General features: G+C 39.2%; 6 protein-coding genes across 8 annotated transcripts; 2 read left to right on the top strand and 4 right to left on the bottom strand.

Annotated features, from left to right (window-relative positions):
* The first annotated feature begins 1,054 nt into the window (after positions 1-1,054).
* On the top strand, positions 1,055-4,011 carry aqp12 (aquaporin 12). Its single transcript, XM_034582363.1, has 3 exons — positions 1,055-1,724; positions 2,180-2,296; positions 2,381-4,011. Exons 1-3 carry the CDS (start codon positions 1,130-1,132, stop codon positions 2,506-2,508), a joined length of 840 nt encoding a protein of 279 aa, XP_034438254.1. The 5' UTR covers positions 1,055-1,129; the 3' UTR covers positions 2,509-4,011.
* Positions 2,147-5,064, bottom strand: rpp21 (ribonuclease P 21 subunit). The gene is made up of 5 exons (XM_034582368.1): positions 4,627-5,064; positions 4,425-4,525; positions 3,530-3,612; positions 3,227-3,361; positions 2,147-3,033 (listed from the first exon to the last, which is right to left on the bottom strand). Exons 1-5 carry the CDS (start codon positions 4,681-4,683, stop codon positions 2,933-2,935), a joined length of 477 nt encoding a protein of 158 aa, XP_034438259.1. The 5' UTR covers positions 4,684-5,064; the 3' UTR covers positions 2,147-2,932.
* Positions 5,065-5,453: 389 nt separating this feature from the next.
* pak2b (p21 protein (Cdc42/Rac)-activated kinase 2b) lies at positions 5,454-14,615 on the bottom strand. 2 transcript variants are annotated; one of them, XM_034581969.1, is made up of 15 exons: positions 14,005-14,615; positions 12,650-13,016; positions 12,446-12,552; positions 12,189-12,339; positions 11,827-11,858; positions 11,608-11,721; positions 11,327-11,459; positions 11,149-11,212; positions 9,542-9,590; positions 9,065-9,177; positions 8,804-8,921; positions 8,596-8,695; positions 8,306-8,502; positions 6,680-6,817; positions 5,454-6,545 (listed from the first exon to the last, which is right to left on the bottom strand). In XM_034581969.1, the coding sequence occupies exons 2-15, from the start codon at positions 12,837-12,839 to the stop codon at positions 6,459-6,461; spliced, it is 1,593 nt and encodes a 530-aa protein (XP_034437860.1). In that variant the 5' UTR covers positions 12,840-13,016; positions 14,005-14,615; the 3' UTR covers positions 5,454-6,458. The 2 variants fall into 2 exon arrangements, with proteins under 2 accessions (XP_034437860.1, XP_034437859.1); XM_034581968.1 differs by having other exon boundaries at positions 14,019-14,615.
* Positions 14,616-14,991: 376 nt separating this feature from the next.
* Positions 14,992-17,912, bottom strand: pigx (phosphatidylinositol glycan anchor biosynthesis, class X). Its single transcript, XM_034581971.1, has 6 exons — positions 17,672-17,912; positions 17,167-17,248; positions 16,944-17,079; positions 16,605-16,818; positions 16,203-16,303; positions 14,992-16,079 (listed from the first exon to the last, which is right to left on the bottom strand). The coding sequence occupies exons 1-6, from the start codon at positions 17,733-17,735 to the stop codon at positions 15,942-15,944; spliced, it is 735 nt and encodes a 244-aa protein (XP_034437862.1). The 5' UTR covers positions 17,736-17,912; the 3' UTR covers positions 14,992-15,941.
* A 162-nt stretch (positions 17,913-18,074) lies between these two features.
* On the top strand, positions 18,075-20,990 carry cep19 (centrosomal protein 19). Its single transcript, XM_034581977.1, has 2 exons — positions 18,075-18,395; positions 19,338-20,990. The coding sequence occupies exons 1-2, from the start codon at positions 18,266-18,268 to the stop codon at positions 19,679-19,681; spliced, it is 474 nt and encodes a 157-aa protein (XP_034437868.1). The 5' UTR covers positions 18,075-18,265; the 3' UTR covers positions 19,682-20,990.
* On the bottom strand, positions 19,935-24,487 carry ing5a (inhibitor of growth family, member 5a). 2 transcript variants are annotated; one of them, XM_034581974.1, is made up of 9 exons: positions 24,352-24,487; positions 23,884-24,068; positions 22,718-22,789; positions 22,148-22,314; positions 21,869-21,980; positions 21,685-21,784; positions 21,359-21,494; positions 21,196-21,257; positions 19,935-21,051 (listed from the first exon to the last, which is right to left on the bottom strand). In XM_034581974.1, exons 2-9 carry the CDS (start codon positions 23,918-23,920, stop codon positions 21,012-21,014), a joined length of 726 nt encoding a protein of 241 aa, XP_034437865.1. In that variant the 5' UTR covers positions 23,921-24,068; positions 24,352-24,487; the 3' UTR covers positions 19,935-21,011. The 2 variants fall into 2 exon arrangements, with proteins under 2 accessions (XP_034437865.1, XP_034437864.1); XM_034581973.1 differs by having other exon boundaries at positions 23,884-24,092; positions 24,352-24,470.
* Between the last annotated feature and the right edge of the window lie 25 nt (positions 24,488-24,512).

Here is a 24,512-nt window from a genome sequence, read left to right as displayed (position 1 = left end):
TCACTTGTTAAAAAGTTCAATTAAATACTTGAAGAATACTTTACATTGTACATAATACAATAAATAAAACAAGTTATTCAATAAATATGATAATAAAATGCTGTATAAGTAAAATTCTATGTTATAACATATTACATGCGTATACATTGTGGTATATATATATATATGTTTAACATTACATTACATTTAAAAAAGTGTTTGAAGTCCAAACACGTGACAACTCTTTGATGTATTAGTGTACAGCAGGAGCTGATGATTGATCATCATTTTGTATTTTTCAGCTAATCATAATCTTTGCTTCTGTTTTTACTAGTGTTTGATGTAATGTTTACTGTTCAACCACAAGATGTCGGCAGAACAAATTTTTGACCTTATAATTCTGAACTTTGTCGTAATCCTTTCAGCAGCAGTTCGGGTTAGGGGTTTGAGTCTTCTTTGCTAAGCGTCTACAAGCTTTGTGCTGGATTTGAGCCATTTATCCCATTTTTCCTGGGAAATCCTCTCAATCTCCATCAGTTCCAACCAGAACAAATTCACTCTAATATCTTATTTAACATGACTTTTACTAATGTCAGATGCTCCTTGTAAAGTCACTTGTGTCTTCATGCAACACAGGATATACAGTTGTCATAATTTTAAGACAAAAACCACAAGTGTACTGCTGCAGACTCAGATGCATCTGTTGCAGCCCGTTTCTGCCTTTAGCTGGACGACCAACCCTTTTAATCATGAATCCAATGGAAGTTGGTGGTCTTTTCATTTTTCATAATTTTTCTTGATCTATTTAGCTTGATTGAGAAAGGGGCAATTTGATTAATAAAGAACCTCTCATACAAATAGATAGGGGGAAAAAAAGATTCACAGTGTACTACAATCCTCTAGAGAGGAAATTGAGCATTGAGCTTTGCTCTAATTATAAATGACCAGTGAATGAAGGCCAGTTCCTGACCTGACCCATGTGTATTTTGGCAGGTGGTTGTGAGAGAAAAACCTGACGTGTCGCTGATAAGAGGTGTCTCTCTGCATGTGCCACGTTGTCAAACAGAGAGCACAGTTGTTGAATCAAACCCAACATTGATTCCTTTTTGAGGAGAAACAGCAGCAGCAGACATCCCATCGGACCTGAGCCATGTCTGGACTGAACGCATCTCTCGGATACTTTGTGGCTTTGGTGATTTTTGCAGCCTCAGTTCGAGCACTTCTTAAAAAATGGTCACAGTTAAGCTTCGTTCTGGAGTTTGCCTCCTCTTTCATGCTGGTGGGCTGTTGGCTGGAGGTGCAGACCATAGTAGAGGTGGGTCAGTGGGCTGGGGGCTTGGGTCCTGATGTGACTGTGACCATGCTGTTTGTGGTGCTGCTGACCCACGGTGTGGTCTGTGGTGGAGCATCAGGGAATCCTAACCTGGTTGTGCGGAGGTTCCTGCAGCTGGAGGCCTCCATTCTTCCCACTCTGCTGTCGGTCGCGTCCCAGTTCCTCGGGGCCCATTTAGCCATCCTTATTGCTGCGCACTACTGGAGCCTGGAGCTGACTGACATGCACATGATCAAAAACCTGATGGCTTCATCGTGCAGCACGTCCCTGCTGGTCTCTTTGCTTCAGGGTTTTTTTACAGAATGTGTTTGTGCTTGTATCTTTCACCTGGTCCATCTAAACCTGCAACGCAGATCTGCCTTGATCCGGGTCCCTCTGATTGCTGTCCTCCTCACATTCCTGTCCCATACAGGTAAATCTGAGCTGAACCAGGAGCAGTCATCATCTCGAAAATGACACTTCGAAAAATTCCCTTTTACAACAAAACTTTTTATTTATCAATAAGAGAAAATGTTATGTCCAGTTATGAATCAGTCACCACAAGGGTGGTGCTTCAGTTTTTTCTTTTACTGAAGAGCAAACTTAAAACAGATGGACACTCAGACTGTGAAACTCAGAAATAATCACGCAAAATGTTTTCAATCACTTGTTTACAACCAATTTATAAATTAGATTAAATCAGTTGGTCTCCACCTTCGTCCTTTTCTTATCATGCAAACATTTTCCCTCAGAGCTTTAAAGTTTTGTATTTCAGGTGTTCATAGGACAGTTATTTTTTCTGTCCCTTTTCTTTTGCATAAAAAAAAACAACCTTGTTTGACCAATGAAACAAAGAACAACTAACAAACTTGATTTTCCTTTTTGCAGCCAGCGGCTTCACCTCAGCTTATATAAATCCATCTTTGTCTTACGGCCTCACCTTCCACTGCCCTGGATTTACCCTCACAGAGTACATGGTGGTCTACTGGCTGGGCCCGCTCACAGGTAAACTATAGTTAAATTCAATATACATGCATGTCAGTTCTTCAAAGTGAACATGCTGCTTACAGTGACTGGTCTGTTTTCTAGGCATGATCCTGGGTCTGCTCTTGTACATGGGACATATTCCAAGGATTTTTGCCAAGAACCTTTTCTACTTCCAGAAGACTCGTTTCAGAGTGCCCAAAGGAGACAAAGGAGAGAAGAAGAAAATTTAAAAGAAACTACAATCAGCCCTTTAGGAAAATAGTTAGCAGATCGATAATAGTCAAGATATTTTTACCTCAACCTAACAAGCATCTACAGACAGTATCAAATTATAGTGATAAATACTAATAATAATACCTCAAATTTACATACTTTCACTATTTTTGTCTGCTATTTTCAATGAAATCAAGACCATTTGGTGGCATCAATAAGAATGACACCATAACAGGCAGTTACACAAGCCACAGATGGTACAGAGGCCAAACATGTTCTAAATCAACCGAATGAAATTAATGTATAACAGAAGTGAAGAGTTGATATTTAGAAATATACGGCAACTTCGTCTGATTCTGCATGTTCAACACAGCAGCACACACTTTATAAAAAAGAAATATCAGACATCAAGATATCGAGGTCAGAAGAGAGTAACTGCTGTTATGTGCCGTCTTTACTCTGGGTGGCGCTGGATTTAGAGGACTTTGACCCATCAGCTTTTTTGTCTTTTTTTGTCTGATGTTGAGCAGAATGGCCTGAATCTGTGGACAAAGAGGGAATAAAAGAAAATATTCAGTACCAAGTGCAAAACATTTGAAAAAGTATTAATTCCCTGAGTGGAAGTTTAAAAATATGCGTTTGTGGCTTCATTCTAATTTCAAATTATTGTGTAGCCAATTTACATATTGATAGTGATGTAATGATAGTGTGTAGTGTTCATTTGAAGTTCATCACCTGGTGGTTTTTGTTGATCCATCTGAGCCTTGGGGTTATCTACCCATAAACAATAATCTGGATTATTCAGCAGCTTCTTGCTCTGCCCACAGCTGAGACACGTCACCACGGTGAAGCGAGTCTTGCGTTTTTTCCCTTAGAAGACAAAAGTAAAAAATAGATTAGCGAATCATAATAAGATATTTATTTCTATAAACTAGCTAAATAAACCCCTAAGATCTGTCATTACACTTGGTATGCAATATAAAGTAACATGGGAAATGTAAACTACAGTAATGACACTGTGCCTCTCAATGAACTTACTTTGTTGTCTTGTTGTAGCAGTCACACCAGGGATAAGTAAAGAGAAGCACTTCTTACATATTGTCCTCTTCACTGATGGATCTCTGCAATAAAAATGAAACATTAACTGATGTGGAAAACCCCATTTCTGGCTGGAGAGATGTAACTTGATTAAAGAATAAAGCTGGCAGTATTTTGTGTCTTTCTCACTGTCATCAATGCCCCTGAAAAGACTTGAGTTGTCCTCTTTAAAAATGTTCCGACTTAAACTAACAAGTCTGTGGCTCTCATCCATTGGTTCTTACAAAAATGCATATTATTTAAAATATGCTGTTTCATTACAAAAAGTGCAGTCATTACCGATAAAAGCTGGTTGTTGTAAGTGAACTTTACACATGCAGGAGTAAACTGTGGATTTGCTGGGGACTATTCTCAGCAAAGGATAGTAAATATTTGGTGCTTTAGGTAGTATGGAACAAACACAAAATAAAATAAAAATAAACTACAGTGCTTGTGTTTATTGTATAGAATGAACATGTTGTACAGTTCAGGTGTGCCTCTTTGTTTAGTATTTTTTCGTGGCATTAATACACAGAGGAATATGCTGACGTACAGATACAATTAATACAACTAGGATCAATTCAGGATGGGTTTTAGTGATTTTTCATGGGGCTTGTTAACAAGAAAATATACAATATCAGAACCTCACATTCATGATCCATCAAAACCAGCCAGTCAAGTTACATCAACAAATGTGATCATGTAAAAAACCTGTAAACATTTTATTGTAAATCAAACGGACTAAAGGAATTGAAAATAAGATACAAATAAAACAGCTTCACAGTCCTGCCTTCAAAATAAAACTACAAACAGCACCACAAACCCCCTGGGTGATATAGAGACGGATGAAACTCACTGTCTGAGAACCAGGCGTCTCGCTACGGTTCTCTGTGTGAAGCTGTAGAAACGAGCCAGCTCCACATTCTCCGGGTTTTGAGATAAAACACAGTGAGCGGCCTGTGGAAATAAAAACCAGGAGAGTGAGTGAACAGCCAGGTGGCTAACGGCTAACACGTTAGCCATTCGGTTAGCAAGTAGCTTTACTGTTCATTTCCTACCTGGTACAGAAAGTTCAGTCTCTGGTAAGCTTCTCTGTCTTTTAGCTGATGTGCCATTACAATAAATGATCAGAGAAAGACAGTCTTCGTTTCGTCCTCTTGTTAAAACGTCACTATTCGAGCTACAGCAGCAGCCTGAGCTCTGCTAATATCAGTGACTGCTACACTTCCGGGCCACTCCTTCACAATAAATGTGCCAAACAAATACAAATCTAAACGATGGTCGATATACTACTTCAAAATAAAGATACTTAAGAGTTCAGTCATTAACATATAAAACATGGATCCTCATCACCTGTTGAGAATCAGCTTATTATAATACAAAAAACTAACACTAATTATTAGTTTTATTTTGGATTCTATCAATTTGTTTGTTTTAATGTAATGCAAAAGTAGAAGCATCAGAACATTCACCTTTCATATAAATAACATAAGATAATGGCCTTCCCTTGGTTTTTATTTCCTTTCTTTTCTCAAACCCCACAAAGATTTATCAGCAACATTCATCATGGGATAAATATTACTCAAGTTCATTATTTTTCTTTAACTTTCTTAACTTTAATATTTGCACACAATTTCAGCAATTCCAAATGACTAAAAACCATAAAGTTATAGTTTTATTCCAATCAAAAATAGCAAATTTTCATCAAACCACCTCATAATTCCATTTTAAAATGGTATGGCATGAGTACAGATAGAGCAGACTGTTAATGATCTACAGCACTGCTTATACTCGTCTATATTTATATTACTGCGAGTGATTTAAAAAAAAAAAAAAAAGGTGAAATGACTGCACACCATTCACATTCACACCCAGAACACAAAAGCAAGAACAGACGCATTTATTTTGAGTGCACAGACAAAGATGTTAGTCATTCAGATGTCAACAAATGGTCTTTACCAGCCTTCGACAGCTAATCAGAATAAGGCCAATAGTTTTTGTTTTTTTGTCAAAGTAATTATTAAGTACACAATATACACATGGAGAAAGCACATTTGTTTAGTCCAGAAGAACACAAAGGACAGATTTCAACATACAATACTCATTTTTAATAACAATAGAGAAGAAAGTATAAACCCTGTCAATCTAACAATTTTATTTGCCTGTAAGGTGCACCTCTGATAAAAGGGGTCTAATGCTACAGGGGAAGAACTGGTACAGAAGGTCTATCAGCTGATGGCAGAGATCGACACAAACACGACAAATGTTCATGATGACGAATGCACTGAAATGTTTCCTATAAAATTGATGAGGGAAAATGTCCATAAAACACGGGTCGATGTGGAAATAGCAAGAGTGTTCTTTGAATGAGACCCAGTACGGAAGAAAGGGACACATATGAAATTCAAGTATCAAAAAAACTAAGACACTGACAAGCTGAAAAGGTAAATTACAAAGGTAGTAAAAATCATGGGAAAAGAGACACTGACACAATCAACAATACATTAGGCAACATTTTGCATTTGTTTAAGGCAGTTGATTAAAAAACTAAACAGAACTAGGCGTCTTCTTCATTCCAAGTTAAATACAAGCCTAGCCCTAACATGTCACCAGGTGATCTGTTGTACAAAAACAACTACTACTGACTCTGAAACTAAGCACTTGAGTTTGACTTGTATTCTGACGTCTGAGTGAGAGTAGAGTTCATATGGACAGCGGTGGGGTTGTGCTCTATATTTTTGGTCTTCTTCACAGTGAGGTTTGTCAGGGCTTGTAAGGCTGGTGCATCAAGAGCGGCAAGTCAATCTCAGCCTATTGTCTGGCACAAATTCTAAATGGTTGGCACATATCTGTGCACAGCATGGGAAGGCATGGGAGCTAGTTTCATCAGCTAATGATTGCCCTTCATGGCCTCCTTGGCTGCCAGGATGAGAGGCGTGAGGCTGGACAGAGGCTTCGCCAGCTTCAGGAACGGATGCTGCACAACAGGAATAAAATCAACAAGGAGGAGAGGAGGAGAGGGAGAAGATAGAGTAAATTCAAGTGTTATCTTAATTAATCCATTGTAGATTTAAATGAAAGAGAGATCCAGTAACAGGAAAGGTAAATAACCTGCAGCAGCTCTTTGCCTCCACCTCTTTTCTCTACATCCATTTCCAGGCAACGGTTGAGGAAATCTCTGAAAACTGGTGACAGCTTCTCGGGATTCTGAAGCTCGGGTGTGCCGTTCGTGGCGATCAGGTATAACGCCTGGCAAAGGGAACGAGATGAGAGAAAACACAAAGAACTGTGAAATCTAGTAAAAGGAAACAATTCACTTAAAATTGGCCATCTTTTAATAATGAGCTCAATAACAGCCGAGCCTTCTGACTTTACAAAAGCCAACAACATAAAGCATGTGATAAGATAATGGGCTGCAAAAAGTTGGCAATCAAGTACTGACAGATTTTAAGTGTGTTTACATTGAAGAGACTTGTAACAGGCAAATAATAGATCAGGTTGTTCAATACTGTGATAGGAGCCTGACAAATCAGCGAATGCTACGTTGTGACCAAAAATACCCGATTAGCAAGCGGTTGTGAGTGTGTACATCGTCGTTCCCAAACATCTCCGTTTCTGTCCGTCCAGACTAAAACCTGGCCACGCACCACTGTCTTTCTTTTAGTTTACAGGTGTGTAATGTCCCACAATCATACATGATTGCATAAAGCAGACAAAATAAAAATGTAAAACTTCTGTAAATGAAGTTTTACCCATTATAATATCTTATAAGGCCACTTTTAAGACTATATTTTATTTACCTGAGGACGTGTACATTCCATTACAGCAGTAAAAAAGTTGCCTGATTCAATGGACTTATCGAAAGAGCACAACAGTGTTTCTACACAACTGGAATATTAAAACAGAAAAGTAATATAAAAAATAAACTAGACAAAAGTCTAGGAAACTTCCGATAACAACAATCAGTCAACTCTTCAGTGTTTGGTTCATTCCTTAAATCGTGTTACTGCACAGGGAGAGGCAGGGAGGACAAACTCATGGTTGTTCATCAAGTAAGGACTGACACAAACAAATCATTGATCCCATTGGTCACTAGGGCTGTTGTAACGGATTTCCAGAGTTCAACATACCCATCCAAAATAAAAATAAAATAAAAATCAATACTATTTGTATACTGTAACTACTATTGAAATGTGTGTTTGCTCTAACGCAGCCTTGCTGATCTGCTGCTGCTTACACATGGGTGTGTGTTGTCAACCTGGGAATGTGCCTGCTGTGTGCAATATGGTTTTGTTTACGCTCATTCCAAGAAAGAGGGAGAGCGAGAGCGTGCGACACTGAACAAACACAGAGACCCCGAATCTCTAGAGGAGCAGCACGTTTGAGGCCCGTCTAATAGGCAAAATGTTATGAAAAATGACATTAACATTTTGAATATAATTCAAATAAATTAGAATATTAAAAATAATTAGAAATTAAATTCTAATGGGATGAAAGAGGAAGATTGACTGCTCTATTAGTCACTCACCATCTTGATACCAAAATAAAAACACTTACATATCTGTAGTGATTGTAAACATTACACTGTGCTTCTAAACCGAGTAATCTCATTGTGCAAGCGTTTTAAATGAGAGATGTTCCAGTAATGAGCACGTCATATAACCAAGATTAAAGTAAGTAACACATTCTGGCTGCCTATTCTTAACACTAAGAGGATGGAAAACGCCCTCTACTCACTCGTAGTGGGTTCTCATTCAGGTAGGGAGGCTCTCCTTCGACCATCTCAATGGCCATAATACCCAGCGACCAAATGTCTACTTTAGGCCCATACGCCTTCCGGGTCACCACCTCAGGAGCCATCCAGTAAGGCGTCCCAACCATGGTGCTGCGTTTGCTCTGCTCGGGAGTGATCTGGGCACAGAAGCCGAAATCGGCTGTCGTACAGAAGAGTAAATACATAGTCACAGTGAAAGGACATGGTGTTGTAAGTTTATGAGGCTTTATGATGAGAGCTGTGCAGCACTTACTTAATTTGACGGAGCCGTCCATGCCAAGTAACACGTTGTCACTTTTGATGTCTCTGTGGATGACTTGGTTCGCATGTAGGAATTCCAATGCTTGTAAACACTGCAGGTATGGAGATGACAAGAGCAAATACAGTATATTGAACATAAAGCTTTTGTGGGAGTTAGGTTATAGTTTTTTATATGAACCTTGCTTTTAAGAGAAGTTTACCTCTCGACAGACAGCTGCTATCTGGGCCTCGTCCATACAGGTCTCTGTAACCACATCTGTCAGCGAACCACCAGCCAGGTACTCCATCACCACAAACAGCTCCTCCCCCAACAGGAAACTGACAAGCACAACATCAAACATTCAAGAAGGTAACAGAACATTACAATCCAGACCAAATCAAATCCAACCATGTTTAAGTGATTACTTCTTTAAATGATATCATCATTAGATGTCAGGCTGTGGGTTCACACTGACTCTTACCTGTCTACAAAGTTGACGATGTTGGGGTTCTTCAGCTCCTTCATCACTAGAATCTCATTGATGATCAGCTCCTTCTTCGGCTGCTTTTGTAAGTTAATCTGTTTAATGGCGACCTGTTGAAAGGCAGGGTAAGACCACATGGTTTGAATGAACCAAATTATTAAATATGACATGATCTCCTGCTCCTTTGTGTGCACATTTTCTAAATCTGTCACCTTTGTCTGATTCTGTGACTGTATATTTAAGCACTTCGTATGTAGGTCTTGCATAATAGTTGGTATAGTAATAACTATTGTGTAGATTGTTAATGAGTTTCTTATGTAGCTTGCATAATGTTATTTGTCCTCACTAGTGGCTGTGTCACTAAAATAATTTCTGTATGTTCGTATTCTCTCTGTAACTCAAGTATCACAAGCAGGTCCACTACATTACTTCACTGTGTCGCATGTTAAAGTCACAGTGTCCATCACTTCTCACCTCCTGTCCTGTGGCAACATCAATTGCTGTGAATACTGTTCCTGACGCCCTGTCAGAAGAAAGACAAGACCAGTTTACTTCAATGCACATTTCAACAAACACTCCACTCAAGCATGTCTACAGATCTACTAGACAGAAAGGTTCCAGGTTTGCAGCAAAACAGATGACCCTCTGTTTGTAGTTAGTATTCACTTAAACTGAGTATACCACTAATCATTTCAGATCCTACCAATTTAATCTGTTTAAAGAAGACTGAAGCCAATACAAGTCAGTACTCAGCGCTACTCCTGTGCTCGTATCATAGTTCTAACTCTTAAAACAAGGAGTCTTTTTCATTCAGTATTTTGTTACACAAACTTGCTTTCACTGTGCTGCCTACACATGAAATCTGCCTGTTACCTTTTGTACTCATGCAGCCCCATATCAGCACACCTCCATGTTTCATAGTCAGCACTGTGCCGTAACCATCTGACTAATGTATGTGATGATGCTTATATTCATGAGGCTTCTTTTCACTCTTTGGCAACGTTTTTTCGTTCGGTTCACGACTAATTGTTTTCTTCTTATATCGTCCGTAGAGCTACAGATTTACTTGTCCTCTGCACTTTCTGATAAGTCACTGAAACACCAGTTTCCTCAGATAACACGTGTGCCAAGTCAGAATCTGTGTTTCAATGCTAACAATGCTAAGTAAATGGTAAATTTCTGTGCGCTATCATTTTTCAAGGATAGCTGTGCTTACTGTTTGTAGTATGGCAGTAATCTATTGATGCTCTTTCACCTCCTTCCCATGGTTATGAGAAGTTTCACAATCTGGTTAATTACTTATTCACAAAGTACCTTTACATGTGGATTCATGTTGCTTTAGAGCACACCTTGGGCCAAAAGTGAGGAAGCTGTTATACAACAAACTGTAAGAACAAGTGTTCTTACATTTTGACTTCAAATCATAGGTGGAAAAATTACTTTTGTTGCATTGATTTTGAGGCTCATCTTTTCCATTTCCTTTTCTATACATATATATATTTATATATAAATAGAGAGAGAGAGCCTAGTTATGAAACATTTAACCATTCAATGATATTGCACATTAAACAAGCCTATCATAGTCAGTGTCTTTAAACTGATGATGCTGGAAAATCTTTCACTCAAAGCTGGTTTTCATCTGTAAATCCAAATGCTCAGCTTTTTCCAAAAGTTCAAATCACATTTTTACGATCAAGTGATACAGAAAACCAGATGATAATTACAAATGGTTCACGTATATTTTCTTGGCACTTTAAATTGCACATTCTGCTTCACACAACCGGATTATTCAGATGTGATCATCAACAAGAAAACAGTTACAATTCAACAGTGACTTGCCTTCACGCTAAATCAAATATACACTTAATTTAAAAAAGCTTTGTAGCATCAAGAAGTTTAAGTTATACCTTAGTGGAGCCTAACACTCAATAAAGTCAAAGCCATGCAAATTAGAGAACCTGGGCTTGGGGACCAAATAGTTATTGTTGAGACAATAAAAGGATTTTACATCATTATGAAGGCATTACTAAAACATACATCCTATCACATGCTATATTGAAAACAGCTGAATATGCACTCACCCCTGCCCAATTTTTTCATATCTGGTGTACTTCTTCTTGGGATCTCCAATGCTGACGATGGTTCCTATGAGCCACAGACAAATCACATGAAGAATATAAGGAAACGACAAACAATGTGACAGGGGACATTTAAACTGCTGTATTGTTATAATATATTTATATGATGAATGAGGTTTACTCAGTTTGTCCATTATCTCCTCATCAGACATCTTGCTCTTCTTCTTCTGTCTGTCTGCAGCCTTGGAGGCAGAATCTCCATCCGGACACGTGCTTGGTGCAGGGATGGGGTCAATGACAGAGCGAGTATACACCTATGCAACAGATCCCAAAAATAACCAAACAACAACTGATATATAAATATGAAGTACACAAAGAACTCATAAGAAAATGCAATTCCAACATTTTACATTGATTCCCAAACATAATTATTTCGATGTAAACTTATGGCAGGTCACTTACACTCTTGGTGTATTCTGGTCGTGGTGCCACAACAGGAGGAGGAGTTTCATCATCGTCATCATCATCAATGTCTTTGATATTTGGAGATGAAGGTTCACTGCCTTTTTTCACAGGCTAATTCAGAACGGGAAAAGAAAGTTTGTAATTTCTGTAAAGTAGAACAGAATACAAAACAAACAATAGAAAGCATGTGCCTTTCAAAAGTCCTGCGATACTTACAGACGGAGGCCCTGTGGTGAATGTGTCTTTTTCTGTGAATGAAAAAAAGAGAAGCTTTAAAAAAAAAAGAAGCTATATGTGGTCACAGATCAAACTAGCATTTAATTTCCAGTGTAACACATTGTACTGCCAGTTTAATCACTGTATTACATAAGGTAAGATCGATGAAACTCCTGTTGACAAGGTGAAGATTACATTTAAAGCAATATTTAACATGTAACTACAAAAATAAGTATTTTAATTATTGTTTTTAGTAGAACAACCTCACAATCAATATCCTCTACTGAAGCAAAAATGCATTACATTATTCCATGTGACGATGTAAGTGACCAAACAGAACTTAAATCTACCATCTAACTCACCAGAGGATGAGAAGCTGAGGTACTTCTGGCGACCGTTGCCCGTTGAGTCATAGAACTTAAGAACGTCAAGCACAGCCTGAGGGTTTTTCTTCTGCTCTGACTTGGTGATGTTTGAGGTCTGGAGTAATCGAGCCCATTGCTCTGGCATACCCTGTGTAGGAAAAATATATGAGAAGAGGGTCAAAATGGTCAAATGTTGTGTGCCATAAAGTAGGAGTTAGTGGAAGGAAAAAAATGTCCCAGCAGTGAAAACTCACAGTGAACTCCCCTGTGACAGCATCAAACCCAACGTGTATGGTGTGTTCAAAATCTGAAGGTGGTGAGATCTCTGGTCGCTCTTTATCTTTGTCTTTCTTTCGGGCACCTGAAAGTGGCATGACAACCCTTAGACTGAAAACAAACACTGGAGTAACGTCATGTTAGATGTTTTTCTTTCGGTGGTGCCAAATCCGTGGTCTCACCTTTTTCAGCCCCAGAGAAGATTGAGATGATCTTGTTGCGAGGCTTCCTTTCTTCAGGCACAGAAGGCAGCGGTTTAGAACTGTGGTTGGCTGAAAGTGAGTCTTTGCCAGAGCTGGTGCTGAAGATGGTGCTGCTCATTCTGACTGGAGGGGCTGGGGGTTTATCCTCGGGGTCTCCGTTATCACACATTATTGCTTTGAGTTTTTCGAGAGCCTCACAGGGCTATCGAGGCCGGGGAACACAACAGGGATGGAGAGGGCGGCAAACAGAGAGGGAGCGAGGTGGCGCTCACATCAGCATGAGGCTCAGCTGTGCTCATGCACAATGAGAGGAGGTGCAGAAGGGACAGGAAGCACCAGGTCGCACCTGGGAGAATATGTGACAAAGGCAACACACATTGTAAGAAGATAACAAATACAGCAGGCTGAGAAATACTAAGGAACTACTTCCTACTGTATAACAATATAATGAAGAGCTACACTCAACACAACATGTTTCTATCTTTCACAGACACAAAGTGCAACTTCTCTGCTTTAAATCAGCCACTGTCTTGTCTACTGGGTCTATTTGTGCACATTGTCCATAAACATCTTTACTAATGACTCGTATTTTTTGTAAAGCAAGTTTCGTGTTGAGTCTGTGAATACACTGTAAAAGACCGATTGATTGGTTGATTTATAAATATTAAGGGTGAGAGAAGAGACAACAAGGTTAAGGTTAAAGGAGAGACTGTTGTTGTTGGAGCAACAGCGACAGTAAACACAGCTCATCATGAAACATCTTTGACTCTTCCGAGTCCAGTGTTGGTCTGAGAAATGTTGACAATTATTTTGTAGCTAACTACTTTCTATTTAGCTAAGTCTCCCTCAAAGATGAGCCCAGGTGAACTAGGAGAATAATTGAAGTTACTCTGCTCACTGTGTATTTGATGCAGAAATGAAAAGCTAACACTTTGTTGCATCTTGCTAAAATGAACCGAGGCCACACGTTGGCTTTTAGTCCATTGTTTCACAGTATATCGGCGCCTGTAGCTTGAAAAGTGCCCTTCAAATATGTAACATTAGGGGCGGCTAGCAGGCTAACGCTAGCATGAAGTACTTGGCCAACAAGTGTGCTAGCATTACGCTAGCGTTAGCACGATAAGCTACATTAGCGTCTGCAATCTTTATGGAGGAGCGTTAAGTGATCGGCTAACACCAAACTGGTGTTGCAGCTAAAAGTGAAGTTTCCCCCCTGAAGAAGTTACCATTGTGAAGATGTGGCTGAGAAAACACAAGTGTAAAGTAGCTAACGAGCTAACTAGCGCCGATGAGCTTTATTGCCAGGCTAACGGAGCAGGAGCAGCGGAACTCACCGGAGATTCCTCACCAGCTAAACTTGAGCAGAACTTGACTCCTGGACGCTCCTCGACGCTCCGTTGAACCTCCGGTAATCCGTCAAAAGCCCCTCCTGTGGAACATGTGGGCTCCGCCGTGCTCACAGCGCGCACAGATAACTTAGAGGAAGCGCCACTGCAACTATTTACAATTCAACTTGTCTTCTATCTTTATGGCCCTTGGATAATTCCGCTATGGCGACGGGGAAGCGGAACTACAGACCCAGCCCTGCCACAGCCTATTCCGTCTGTACTGAGGGCTTCAGATGATTGGTGTCTATCTGAGTGCAGACATCACAGCCTGTCTGCTCTGATAACACTAACAACACTACTACACACCATCACACTCAGGAAACTGACTGCGAGAAGGGGAATTTAGCTCCAAAGCATTTTAGGTCATCCAGTTCATTTACAGTGTGAAGGAGAGGCTGGTTAATATACAACTTTATCTGGAGTATAAAAGTATAAAACGCCAGGTCCTGCTTAGCAATTTGTGCAAACTGGACTGAGACGTGTTGGTGGTGTGAAATTATAAAGTTTGAATCATGATACACACTTTTATTGCATAAAATGAGTGTGATCACTCGTCCAGGTCAATGTTATATCAATGTAATATGTCCATATATGGTGTGCATGTTTGAATGGGTCAAATTTAATTCTGTAGATCTAAAAAATATATATATTTCCCATATCATCCCTTTGTTGTCCTGTAGGTGATTGTGACATTTGACCTGTTTGAGCAAACTTGAAAACACATTCATGTATTTGTTTTATTTACAGCAGCCTTGTGTACATCTTTAATGTTCCTCTGTTTAAACACAGAATCTCAAAATACTTTATAAAAAACACTTTACAAAAGCACAAAGGTTGTAGTTATAATACTGTAAGTCAAACATAAATTATTTTATACCTGGCCCCAATATGCACTATAGTTTTATGACACAGACATTATAAATTATAATCTGATATTTCATGACAACATAAGTAGAACTAGGGCTGGATGATGTGGCTGAAAATGATATCCAAATAAAAAATGTCAATCAATATCGACAATTATCATGATAAATGTCATATTATTTCTGTTAAGTTTAAAGACAGTTTTTCGCTCCTGGGCAAAGGATGTGGTTTTAAACTCTACTTTATGAGCAGAGACAAACACTTGATAAAATCTGAGGTAGACCAATGAAGTGTTATGCCTCCTCACTGTGCACAATGCATAATAAATATTTAAATATACATTGAACCTTTATTATATTGCTATCTATACAAATTGTATTGCAATAATCACTGATATTGTTTTATTGCCCAGCCCAAGGTTCAACAGAATAAAAAGAAACTTCACTGTCAACATATATTAAGATGGGAATTTGTCCTAAGTTAAACAAGACAAAAGTCACCACAGAGCACAGGAAGCAGTGGAAGTTAAGAGAGTAGATTTTACTTTTGGTTACTTGGATCTTAAATATTGTTTGCAAATTGGATTAAGAGCTTCCTATAAACATGATAGGTGGCCACACCTCATTCCTGAGTTAATTGTTTCGAACTGAGTAAATAAACAAATGCCATCTTCCGCTATGCCCTGGGCTATGCTACTTTCTCTGAGCCAAGTTTATAAGGAAAAAGTAGACTTACCACAAAAAACATGTTTACTTACAGTAACTTAGGCCTGTTTCAAAAAGTGGGTTATCTAGATTATTTTGCAGACAAAAACCTGAAAAATTATAAAACCTGATCTAGTTAGTGTCATCTCAAAGGGACGCTCACTTCTCATTTTAAACTATTCATATACATCTGATATATTCTATCTGTGTCTATTTATTTATGTCTGTGTAGTGTTATCTTTTAATGCCTATTTGATGTTGATGATCCTAATAATATCATAATGATCCCAGTATACAATTGAGGTATGCTGACCATTACTGAATAATTTGATTATTCCACATGTATCTGGACAGAACCACACAGCAGATCATTGTGACCAGAAGAGTTCCACCGCACACAGGCATCACCAGAGACCCGTCACCGACTGGGATCTGTAAACTCACGGGGCCATGCTTTGACAGGATACAAGATATTTTTGAATGGGGAAAAAAAGAAACAACAGATAATTAGTCTAATGAAAAAAAGGTTGAACTTTTTTTACAAACAACATTTTGAGAAGAATTTCAGTGAAGCACCTGATGCTGCTGGATTTTAACCCATGAACAAGTGCTTGAGTTGTCTACAGTGCAGGGGGCCTCCACAACAGTGCAAGGCTCCAAGTTGTTGAGCTGCAAACCTAGAAGGAAGAAAGACTTTTAGATTAACACTATACCATTAATCAATTTCGGTCTCCGTCAATAACAACAAATGTGTAGGGCCTTTATAATGAAGTTATAGACATATAGTCAAACTTAACTAATAACTTCACTGTCTAGTTAGCAAAATTGGACCCCATAGTTTTGCATTTTTTACTGCTGAAGGAGCTGAAATATTGATTTCCAAGCTGGACACTTGGGAGCTATGTGTTAAAACATTTTAATTACTTGTTTCTGAGAACGAAAGCATATGGGGCCACAGTATAAAAATGACCCACTTACATTTGTCATCCCGTAGCAGCAGCTCAGGAGGTTGGATGTCGACAGATGTAAATGTTTTCCCAACAGAAGAGGCCTCGTGGTAGCGGCCATGTATTGGAATTGTTAATTTTAGCAGCCTGGGAGTTGGATCATCAGGGGTGGGAAACACATAGCTGACAAATCCTGAAGTCTTTTGAGCAGGCACCTCAAGGTCAATGGCTGAATCGAGCAATATCTTACAAAAAGCAACAAACATACAGTGAATGTGGTTAGACATATTTATTTCAACAATTTGCTTGTTTCTGTTAAGTTGTGTGGTATTAATCAAAGGTAACAAGATTTTGTATGTATGAGTTTCACCTGCCAATCCCTTTGATCTCTCAGGGATGCAAGCTGGTACGGATCGATGAAGACACCTTGAGGCCATCGATAAACCAGCAAAACTCTGACACTACTGAGCAGAGCAGGGCTGAGCTCAACAGTGGTTATTACCTCCCTAAACATGACAAAAATCATTTAATCATTACACTCACAATAAGCCTTGAACATAGTTCTACCAGTAATAAAACCGCCCAGCATTTACCTGTGGAAACCCCGTTTACTAAGCTCCACTGACACTGATGTGGATTCAAGCCACAGCTTCAGAAGATCACAATCCTTTGTGTCTGTAAAAAATGTGCAGGTTACATTGATGAAGATCACAATATGAGAGAGAGCACTTTTTATTTATCCTATAAACAATCATGACTGAAATAGTCAGTTTTACTTTTTTGTTTACTTTACATGGCATTGATTAAGAAGACGCTGCAGGAGCTAAAAAAGCTAAAACCATAATATAAAGATGATAGGTTTTTGGACTTGGGAATAAATGTTAAATATCCAACTGTACAGTCAATACTGGAAGACCAAAGAAACAACAAAGCCATTTTATAATCAACATTAAACTCCTTATTTACACTATGTGCTTCATTCTTGATACACAGTGGGACTTCCTGTCAACATCACGTTTGTCCTAATTTACCAGAAACTTTACCAAAACTGAGTTCAAAGTGTTGGCAACAGTTAAGCAGTATAACAATATATCTTACCCTGTTCGATAGAACATTGACACGTCGCTAACCAGGTCAACACAGAGAGCAATATCAAATACATCAAAATATTAATGGCGAATTTCAACGACTTATTTGCCCACTATTTATAGTATTTATCATAAGCTTCTGAATAGATTACAGCAGGTTTGATTCTCGAACCCGGAAATAAGTGAGAGCTGTTTACGGAAAAGAAATAAAGAAGGGACCATTTCTAGTTCCAGGGAAGCTGCGCTAGTGCCTGACTAAAAATATAACTAACACAATCACGGGGGGAAATGCTCTTAGGCAAATTTTAAGCAAAAATATCATGTTTAGATAGTTTTTGTTTGATGATAATATTCACAGTGAGTGAAACTGTGCTTACATTTTTGTTTTACTCTAAATGTAGACAGGCTTCGCTGAAGACTGAAAGATTTGACATCGACCAACGATGGGAACAGGCAACGGTTACGTCTCAATCCGCAAGATTTCGTTAGAGTCAGGCTCAATCGTTAAATGCTGTTGTGAACTATTAGTTATTATGGTTAAAATGCGCTATTGATTTGGTTAAAACACAGTTGAAACCAAGTTTGTAGGCGACGTACACAGAGGATGCTTTACGAGGCAAAGCAATGTGGAGTTAAGTTCTCTCCTGCCTCCGTAGTTTTAATTTATCAACACACGGAAACCAAAAAGATACGAAAGAGAATAATACCTTTACGGAACTTCTCACAGTATTCAGGTAAAACAAGATGTTAATTTACACTTAAACAACCTCACAACTACAGCAATCCCAGTGTTATCTATCAAAATATATGATTGTTATTATGTGTGCAGTAAAGCAATGCATGCAAATCTATTATTATTCCCTATTCTTCTTATTGTGTCGTCATTATTATTCGTTCTTCTGCCATAAATGTCCTACATGCACAGAACACGCGGCTCGGGCGAAAATGGTGTGCTGTGACTTTTCTAAGACTTTTGCCAAACGGTTCGCTCGTAAATTGCGAAAAACAGCGGGGGGGATTTAATGGGAGTCAATGGGAGCCTTCATCAAACGGACCGAGGGACAGTGGTCATAGTTCAGAGGAATCTTTGATGTCTTTGGTAGACCCGCTCAGTATCTCATTCTCTCCCTCTCAAACCAGCCAGTCTGTGTCTCTCTCTCTCTCTCACACACTGAAACAGTCTCTGGACCGGCCGGAAGCACGCTGCACACATTCAAAACTTCAAGGGAGGAATTTTCTAGTTACATTTTATTACCAGCCAGGCACAGGGGGTTACCACCAGACTCAAAAATCCTAGGGACCCTGAAGGCTCCAGATTTAGTATTTTTTAATGACCCTGTAGTAATTTAATTGACTGTAGATCAGTGGGAATATGGACCAATAAGACCAGGATCAGAGCATTTTATACCGTCCAGAGCCCTGCGTAAAAAAACAAACATTTGAGCTAGTATTAAGATGGTGCCTGATCAAATTACAACAAAATAACTGACAGGAAGACTTCCATCGTTGAGGCACCCTGTTTCAATAGGAAACTGCAGCACCAAGCTACAAAAAAACATACTAAATATTCACAAAGTGGGAGGAATGGGAGTAATCCCCATAGAAAGTTTATCCAACCCTTTAAACTGTTCCCTCCAGTGTTTGAACTCTTGATGTCTCCTCTCCTCAACCTCCAGACTGCAGCCTGGCTGCTGAGAGGCTGAAGAACAACCTTCGGCACAGGGACTACCTGGAGGCTGTGTCTCAGGGCCAGCTCGAGAAGCTTCACATCATCCTGAGAGATCACATGCAGGGCTACAGCCTGGAGCACAGCCTCGCCTCGTTCCAGCTGGACCCCGACCAAGACCTGAACAAACTGGACGACGAGGAGCTGGCTCGCAAGAAGGGCCAGATGGACGAACTGTTTGAGAAGAACCGAAGGCGCAAAGATGATGCTGACTTTGTCTATGACGTGGAAGTGGAGTTCAGCAAGTCCACCCGAGAAAAGTGCAGCTGGGATGAAGAGTCTGATGAATTTTAACTGTTCCAATCCTTTATGTATGTATGTATATATATAGAATAGTAGTTTTTGTACTTTGTTGCAATCTACAAGCTTATGTACCACTAATAAAAAGGTACATAATTCATAGATTAGATGAAACAACCCACCCAAGTTTGTGAATGCCCTGTGATCAATTTACACACATGTTCCATTTCAAACTGCAAAGAAAGAGATGCTGCATAAATAATAGTGAATATTTATTTGGTATAAAATACTGAATTTTACAAAATACAAAGACTTTGGCTCTTTTATTTGTGGCTTACATCTAAATGAGGGATATTCACAGTAGAATATGAAAGAAGATGCTAAAATCCTATTAAATAAAATTTGAGTGTTCACCTATAAGTAATACAACAAATATATCTTTGGAAAAAACACAGCTTCCATAAAATAGTTTCATATCATACAAAATATATATATGTATATATATTTTAGGGTATATGTATAGATTTCCATATATGGTTTGAAGCGATGTACTATGGCCAAGTTTTAGATGAGAAACCAAGCCTGCAGTATCAAACCTCTTCAGGGGAAATTTCATTCAAAGTGCTTAAATACCTCATTCAGCTGACAAAAGACACTGACCGACTGACCATTAGTACCACAATACATTCAAAAATGTCGCAGATTTTTTCGAAAATAAGTAAAGAATTAATTTACATTGCTTGTTTGGTTTAAGCTAATTAAAAACACAATTTCTTACATCAGTATTAATTGCAGTCATTGATGCGGTGCTGACGTATTCCCTAAGGAGGTAGTAACAGAAAATCTGACACATAATTCCTTTTACCACCATTATTTCTGTGGATTTAGGCGTTTAAAACTATATTCTCAGCAGGCTGTTAATGTATTTAAAAATAGTTATTTATAAAATTGACAGTTCAAGTATACTAAAGCCACAATCCAGGATTTCTGAGTATGTTGGTAATGACAATATATATGTATATAGTATATGACTTAATGAGAATGAGTTTGATTGGCAATGATTTGAGCATTTGAACTACACTATCCAGACCAATGTACCCAAAGTACACAAAAAATACATACTGTAGGTGAATTAATTATTTGAAAGCTAATGGAAAAAAGAATCTTCTTAAAAACCAGTAGAACAAACAAAGTAAAGCCAGTAGAGGCTGGGATGATGTTGCCACAAGTGTAGCGATACTCCAAATCCGGATTGGGCTTTTAAAAACAAGATGTATGACTCGACATTTCTATGGAGATTGATAGAAGGTAAAATATATATATTACACTATTAATCTACAAAAAAATACATACATTATTTCTGTTTTTCTGAAAATAAAATATCTCATTTTTTCTTCTTGTCTTGGGTGCATCTTGGACAAAACCTGAGGGATTCGAGAGAAGGGAAAAATATGTGTTGACACAAAACAATCAGGTGTTATCCACATTAAAATAAGTGATTAAATGCAATATCTTTGTATGAACATCTCTCAGTTTATCTGCTTCTAACTACCTAAAAGTGGTCTTACCATTTTCCTTTGGGTTTTGTGGCGAGATCAACACAAGCGAAGTGAAACCACTCAATTGGACACTGAAAAAAAAAAAGGATGCAAAATAATGATTGCAGGCTGTCATGATACAGAAATGTGTTAATTTAAATTTTAGCAAAAGAGAAAAATTATGGAAACCTACATCTGGGTTATCGCATCCAATCATCTCCCCATACGACACCTGATGGCACAGGCAGTAAGTCGGCTCATTGGGATCGACTGGCATGTCCAAAACGTCTGACGGCTGCATGGGCAGGAGAGCATCGCTCAAGTCTGGGCTGGAAGACCAACAGAACACATGGAGCATGATTTGAGTTCCACATAATTCCGAATCATTGGCAGGCTGAATGAACAGTGGGTGTGTGAATGATACAGGCTTTTCAGGTCTGATAAAATGAGCAGTGCAGATTCTGGAAGCTCACAAGTAGTAAACAGCCTGGCCTGACTGAGCCTCCAGCAACATGTTACCTGTTTTTCATCTTTTTCTTCTTGGGAGAATCTTCATCAGAAGTTTTCCTTCCCCTTCCCCTGGATGCACGTTTCTCTCTTAGTCCCTTGGAATCACCTTCTATGAAAAATATTTATATGTTAATATGTGTATACATTGGATTTGCAATGTCTTAGGATAAAAGCCTTTAGTTGTCCCACTAACTTTTCAGTGCTCTTCCCTCTGCACTTTCATAGCCGCTCACTTCCAGTTTCTCCTTTAGCTCGTTCTCGAACCGTGCCAGATCGGCATCCAGTCTGCAGATATGTTTGTCCACCTATGGAAAAAAGGTTGCATGTGGATAAGAGCTTTACTGTGTGTATAGTTTCATTTGCAAATTGTAATACATTATAAAAAGTAATCAACACATTGTGTGTGTGTGTGTGTGTTATAATCAACATACTGACTTAATAAAACCTTGTGAATACCAGTATGTCTGTTTACCATTTCATATGTCTGCATTGCGAGCTGGACTTTGTCATCGCTGAATTCTTTGCACTTGCTGTAGGCGTTTTGGATCTTCTGCAGATGTTCCACTCTTTGTTCTGATGCCAAGTTCTTCACATTCACTATGTACTCTTGAGCCAGTTTGTCAATCTCTCCTTTCTTTTCTGCACAACAACAAGAGCATTATGGTGCTGGAGAAAACAGTATCGATGGATGTTTTCATTTAGTGCAGCTAACAGTTTTATATTTTTTCACATGTCAACACAGGAAATACAGGTGTTTGGGTTTGCCAGTTCCAGTGTGCTGACACTGGACATTTTGTCTCACTTGCCTTTTTTTATTGGGACAGTTAAGAGACTGAAGCACTGTCTATGTAACTGCTTACACTTGTGCTATTTATCTGCCATGAAGGCACCAAACTAAAAATAATGAAGGTGCACTTTAAGATGCCAATCAAGCTCAGTCAGTGCACATCCACCCTGATAACATTGGTGCAGGTAGACAATGCTTGTGCAGGGGCTGAAAATCCATGAACCATTTGAATGAATAACTTGACTAAATGCTCACCTTCTGTCCTATTGTCCAGGTCCCGCATCAAAGTAAAATTTCTCTGTAGCTCACATGGTAAGTTTTCAATACCTAGGGAAGAGATTGACAATAGGATGAAGGGAATGAGGACATACAATGGGCTTTATTCCCCCAATAAACTCATGTGGTGTCAAGGTTTCCATTTACAATTCAACTAATACTTGTCCTAAACTGATTTTAAATGTTATACTTGCAATTTTTTTTGATAATATCAACTCAAAGGTGACCACAACAAATCAATCCTAATATAAGTTGTTTTGATTAAATGAGAGTCTTTGCTGTTGATTAACAGACGCAAAAAACATTTTGTGCGAAATAGAGTAAATTTCAGTTTTTAGAAGGGAGAATATTTAAAAATTAACTGCCAACAATAGATGAAACAACTCAGTTACAAAATAAAAGTGCGGTACAAAAATAAACATATTGTACTTTGTATTCATGAATCTATTTAAAAACGTACGCTAGCTGTGAGTTGAAAGCGCATTTCCTGCTCTCAAACTACTATATTAAGTTCAAAAGGAAACGTAGGTGAGTTGGCAGTGATCACACAGTTATAATAATATCACCCCCTCTCCCTCTCCGTCACTGTTCGAGTCCGTATACTTTACAATGTGACGCACATCACACACCCCGCCCCGGCGCGTAAATGGTTACGTGAACACGGGGAATTGAAACGCGGTAACCAACAGGTTGCAAATACAAGGGGCTCCACCATCCTGAAGCAAAACACCCATGTTGACTAAAATGGACACGGTTTTAAAAAGTTGAATATGACATGTTATACCGCACTGTTATCTAGCTGGTAGCTACACCAATGTGACAGAACATGAACTAAACATTAGCAGCTTACTGGCTCACCACACACTTTAAATGTGTAGCACTGGTCTGGATGGTGATGGCCTTAGCCCCGGACTGAATTTATCACCACACATAAGAGTTTGTCAAACTTTATTCCACGATGCTAATCACTTAGCTAGCAAGCTACCGTCAGTGAGCCAAGAGCTACTTGCTAACGCAGTGCGCCTGTACCTGTCAGTGACCCGCCCCGCGAAAAAGTCTCCGATACAGTCAAACTCAAGAAACTTCAAACAAACGCAACATGCGGAGAACTCCGATGCAAACACAGTGTGACACAGGTTACTCACTGTCAAGATAATGTTCCAGATATATCGCCGTCGCCATTTCAAGTTAGCTACTTAGCTTTCGCGCTGCTCCGGTTAGCTCTCGGAGTGTTGGCTGCTGGGGACTCGCTGTCGGGGCTTGTTTTGTAAACCTGGGCCGCCCGCCGGTCAGTGGGTTGGAGATACTCGATTGTGTCTGCAGGCCTCCCCTGCGGGCGGGGATAAAACCACAGCTGTAAACAGACAGAATAAGTTTCCATTCAGCGCACGCACGCACGCACGCACACAAACACAGACACACACAGACACACACAGATACACACCGATACACACAGGAAACACACAGGATACAACTCATCTTGTTACCCGCTGCGCTGCGGAGAACATTGTCTCCGGGGGTTATGTGTGAGTTTAAAATGCAGAAATCAAACCAAACTTAGAAATTCACCCCATTAAATATTTTCAACTCTTTATCCCAAATTGTATGCTTACTAGAGCGCTTGATTTACTGGATCTACCCCGCCTCAGTGACATGAACAGCTGTTTGCACGAGGATCGTCCACCATGTGAGGGCAAAGAGATGCCAGGGGACTTAAAACGAGCGCGCCCTCCCCGCCTTTACTCGCACTTTCCACTGCTCCAGCGCAGTCAGC

This window comes from Hippoglossus hippoglossus, chromosome 4, assembly GCF_009819705.1.
Source record: "Hippoglossus hippoglossus isolate fHipHip1 chromosome 4, fHipHip1.pri, whole genome shotgun sequence".
Taxonomy (NCBI): Eukaryota; Metazoa; Chordata; class Actinopteri; order Pleuronectiformes; family Pleuronectidae; genus Hippoglossus; species Hippoglossus hippoglossus.
Note: the sequence above shows the minus strand (reverse complement) of the source record. Positions and strands in the feature narration are given on the sequence as shown.

What these genes read in the sequence shown, in the direction of transcription:
- aqp12 (XM_034582363.1), top strand. Translation starts at nt 1,130, where the DNA reads ATGTCTGGACTGAACGCATCTCTCGGATACTTTGTGGCTTTGGTGATT. An exon ending in CACATTCCTGTCCCATACAG is followed by an intron (nt 1,725 to 2,179) that starts GTAAATCTGAGC and finishes TCCTTTTTGCAG; the next exon opens with CCAGCGGCTTCACCTCAGCT. An exon ending in CTGGCTGGGCCCGCTCACAG is followed by an intron (nt 2,297 to 2,380) that starts GTAAACTATAGT and finishes TCTGTTTTCTAG; the next exon opens with GCATGATCCTGGGTCTGCTC.
- rpp21 (XM_034582368.1), bottom strand. Translation starts at nt 4,683, where the DNA reads ATGGCACATCAGCTAAAAGACAGAGAAGCTTACCAGAGACTGAACTTT. An exon ending in GACTGAACTTTCTGTACCAG is followed by an intron (nt 4,526 to 4,626) that starts GTAGGAAATGAA and finishes TTATTTCCACAG; the next exon opens with GCCGCTCACTGTGTTTTATC. An exon ending in GGATCAACAAAAACCACCAG is followed by an intron (nt 3,034 to 3,226) that starts GTGATGAACTTC and finishes CTTTGTCCACAG; the next exon opens with ATTCAGGCCATTCTGCTCAA.
- pak2b (XM_034581969.1), bottom strand. Translation starts at nt 12,839, where the DNA reads ATGTGTGATAACGGAGACCCCGAGGATAAACCCCCAGCCCCTCCAGTC. An exon ending in TATGAAAAAATTGGGCAGGG is followed by an intron (nt 9,591 to 11,148) that starts GTGAGTGCATAT and finishes TTCTTCTGACAG; the next exon opens with GGCGTCAGGAACAGTATTCA. An exon ending in GGACGGCTCCGTCAAATTAA is followed by an intron (nt 8,503 to 8,595) that starts GTAAGTGCTGCA and finishes TCTGTACGACAG; the next exon opens with CCGATTTCGGCTTCTGTGCC.
- pigx (XM_034581971.1), bottom strand. Translation starts at nt 17,735, where the DNA reads ATGTATTTGATATTGCTCTCTGTGTTGACCTGGTTAGCGACGTGTCAA. An exon ending in TCAATGTTCTATCGAACAGG is followed by an intron (nt 17,249 to 17,671) that starts GTAAGATATATT and finishes CATTTTTTACAG; the next exon opens with ACACAAAGGATTGTGATCTT. An exon ending in GAGATCAAAGGGATTGGCAG is followed by an intron (nt 16,819 to 16,943) that starts GTGAAACTCATA and finishes GCTTTTTGTAAG; the next exon opens with ATATTGCTCGATTCAGCCAT.
- cep19 (XM_034581977.1), top strand. Translation starts at nt 18,266, where the DNA reads ATGCTTTACGAGGCAAAGCAATGTGGAGTTAAGTTCTCTCCTGCCTCC. An exon ending in GAACTTCTCACAGTATTCAG is followed by an intron (nt 18,396 to 19,337) that starts GTAAAACAAGAT and finishes CTCAACCTCCAG; the next exon opens with ACTGCAGCCTGGCTGCTGAG.
- ing5a (XM_034581974.1), bottom strand. Translation starts at nt 23,920, where the DNA reads ATGGCGACGGCGATATATCTGGAACATTATCTTGACA. An exon ending in CCTGGACAATAGGACAGAAG is followed by an intron (nt 22,315 to 22,717) that starts GTGAGCATTTAG and finishes GTTGTTGTGCAG; the next exon opens with AAAAGAAAGGAGAGATTGAC. An exon ending in AAGAAAAAGATGAAAAACAG is followed by an intron (nt 21,495 to 21,684) that starts GTAACATGTTGC and finishes TTGGTCTTCCAG; the next exon opens with CCCAGACTTGAGCGATGCTC.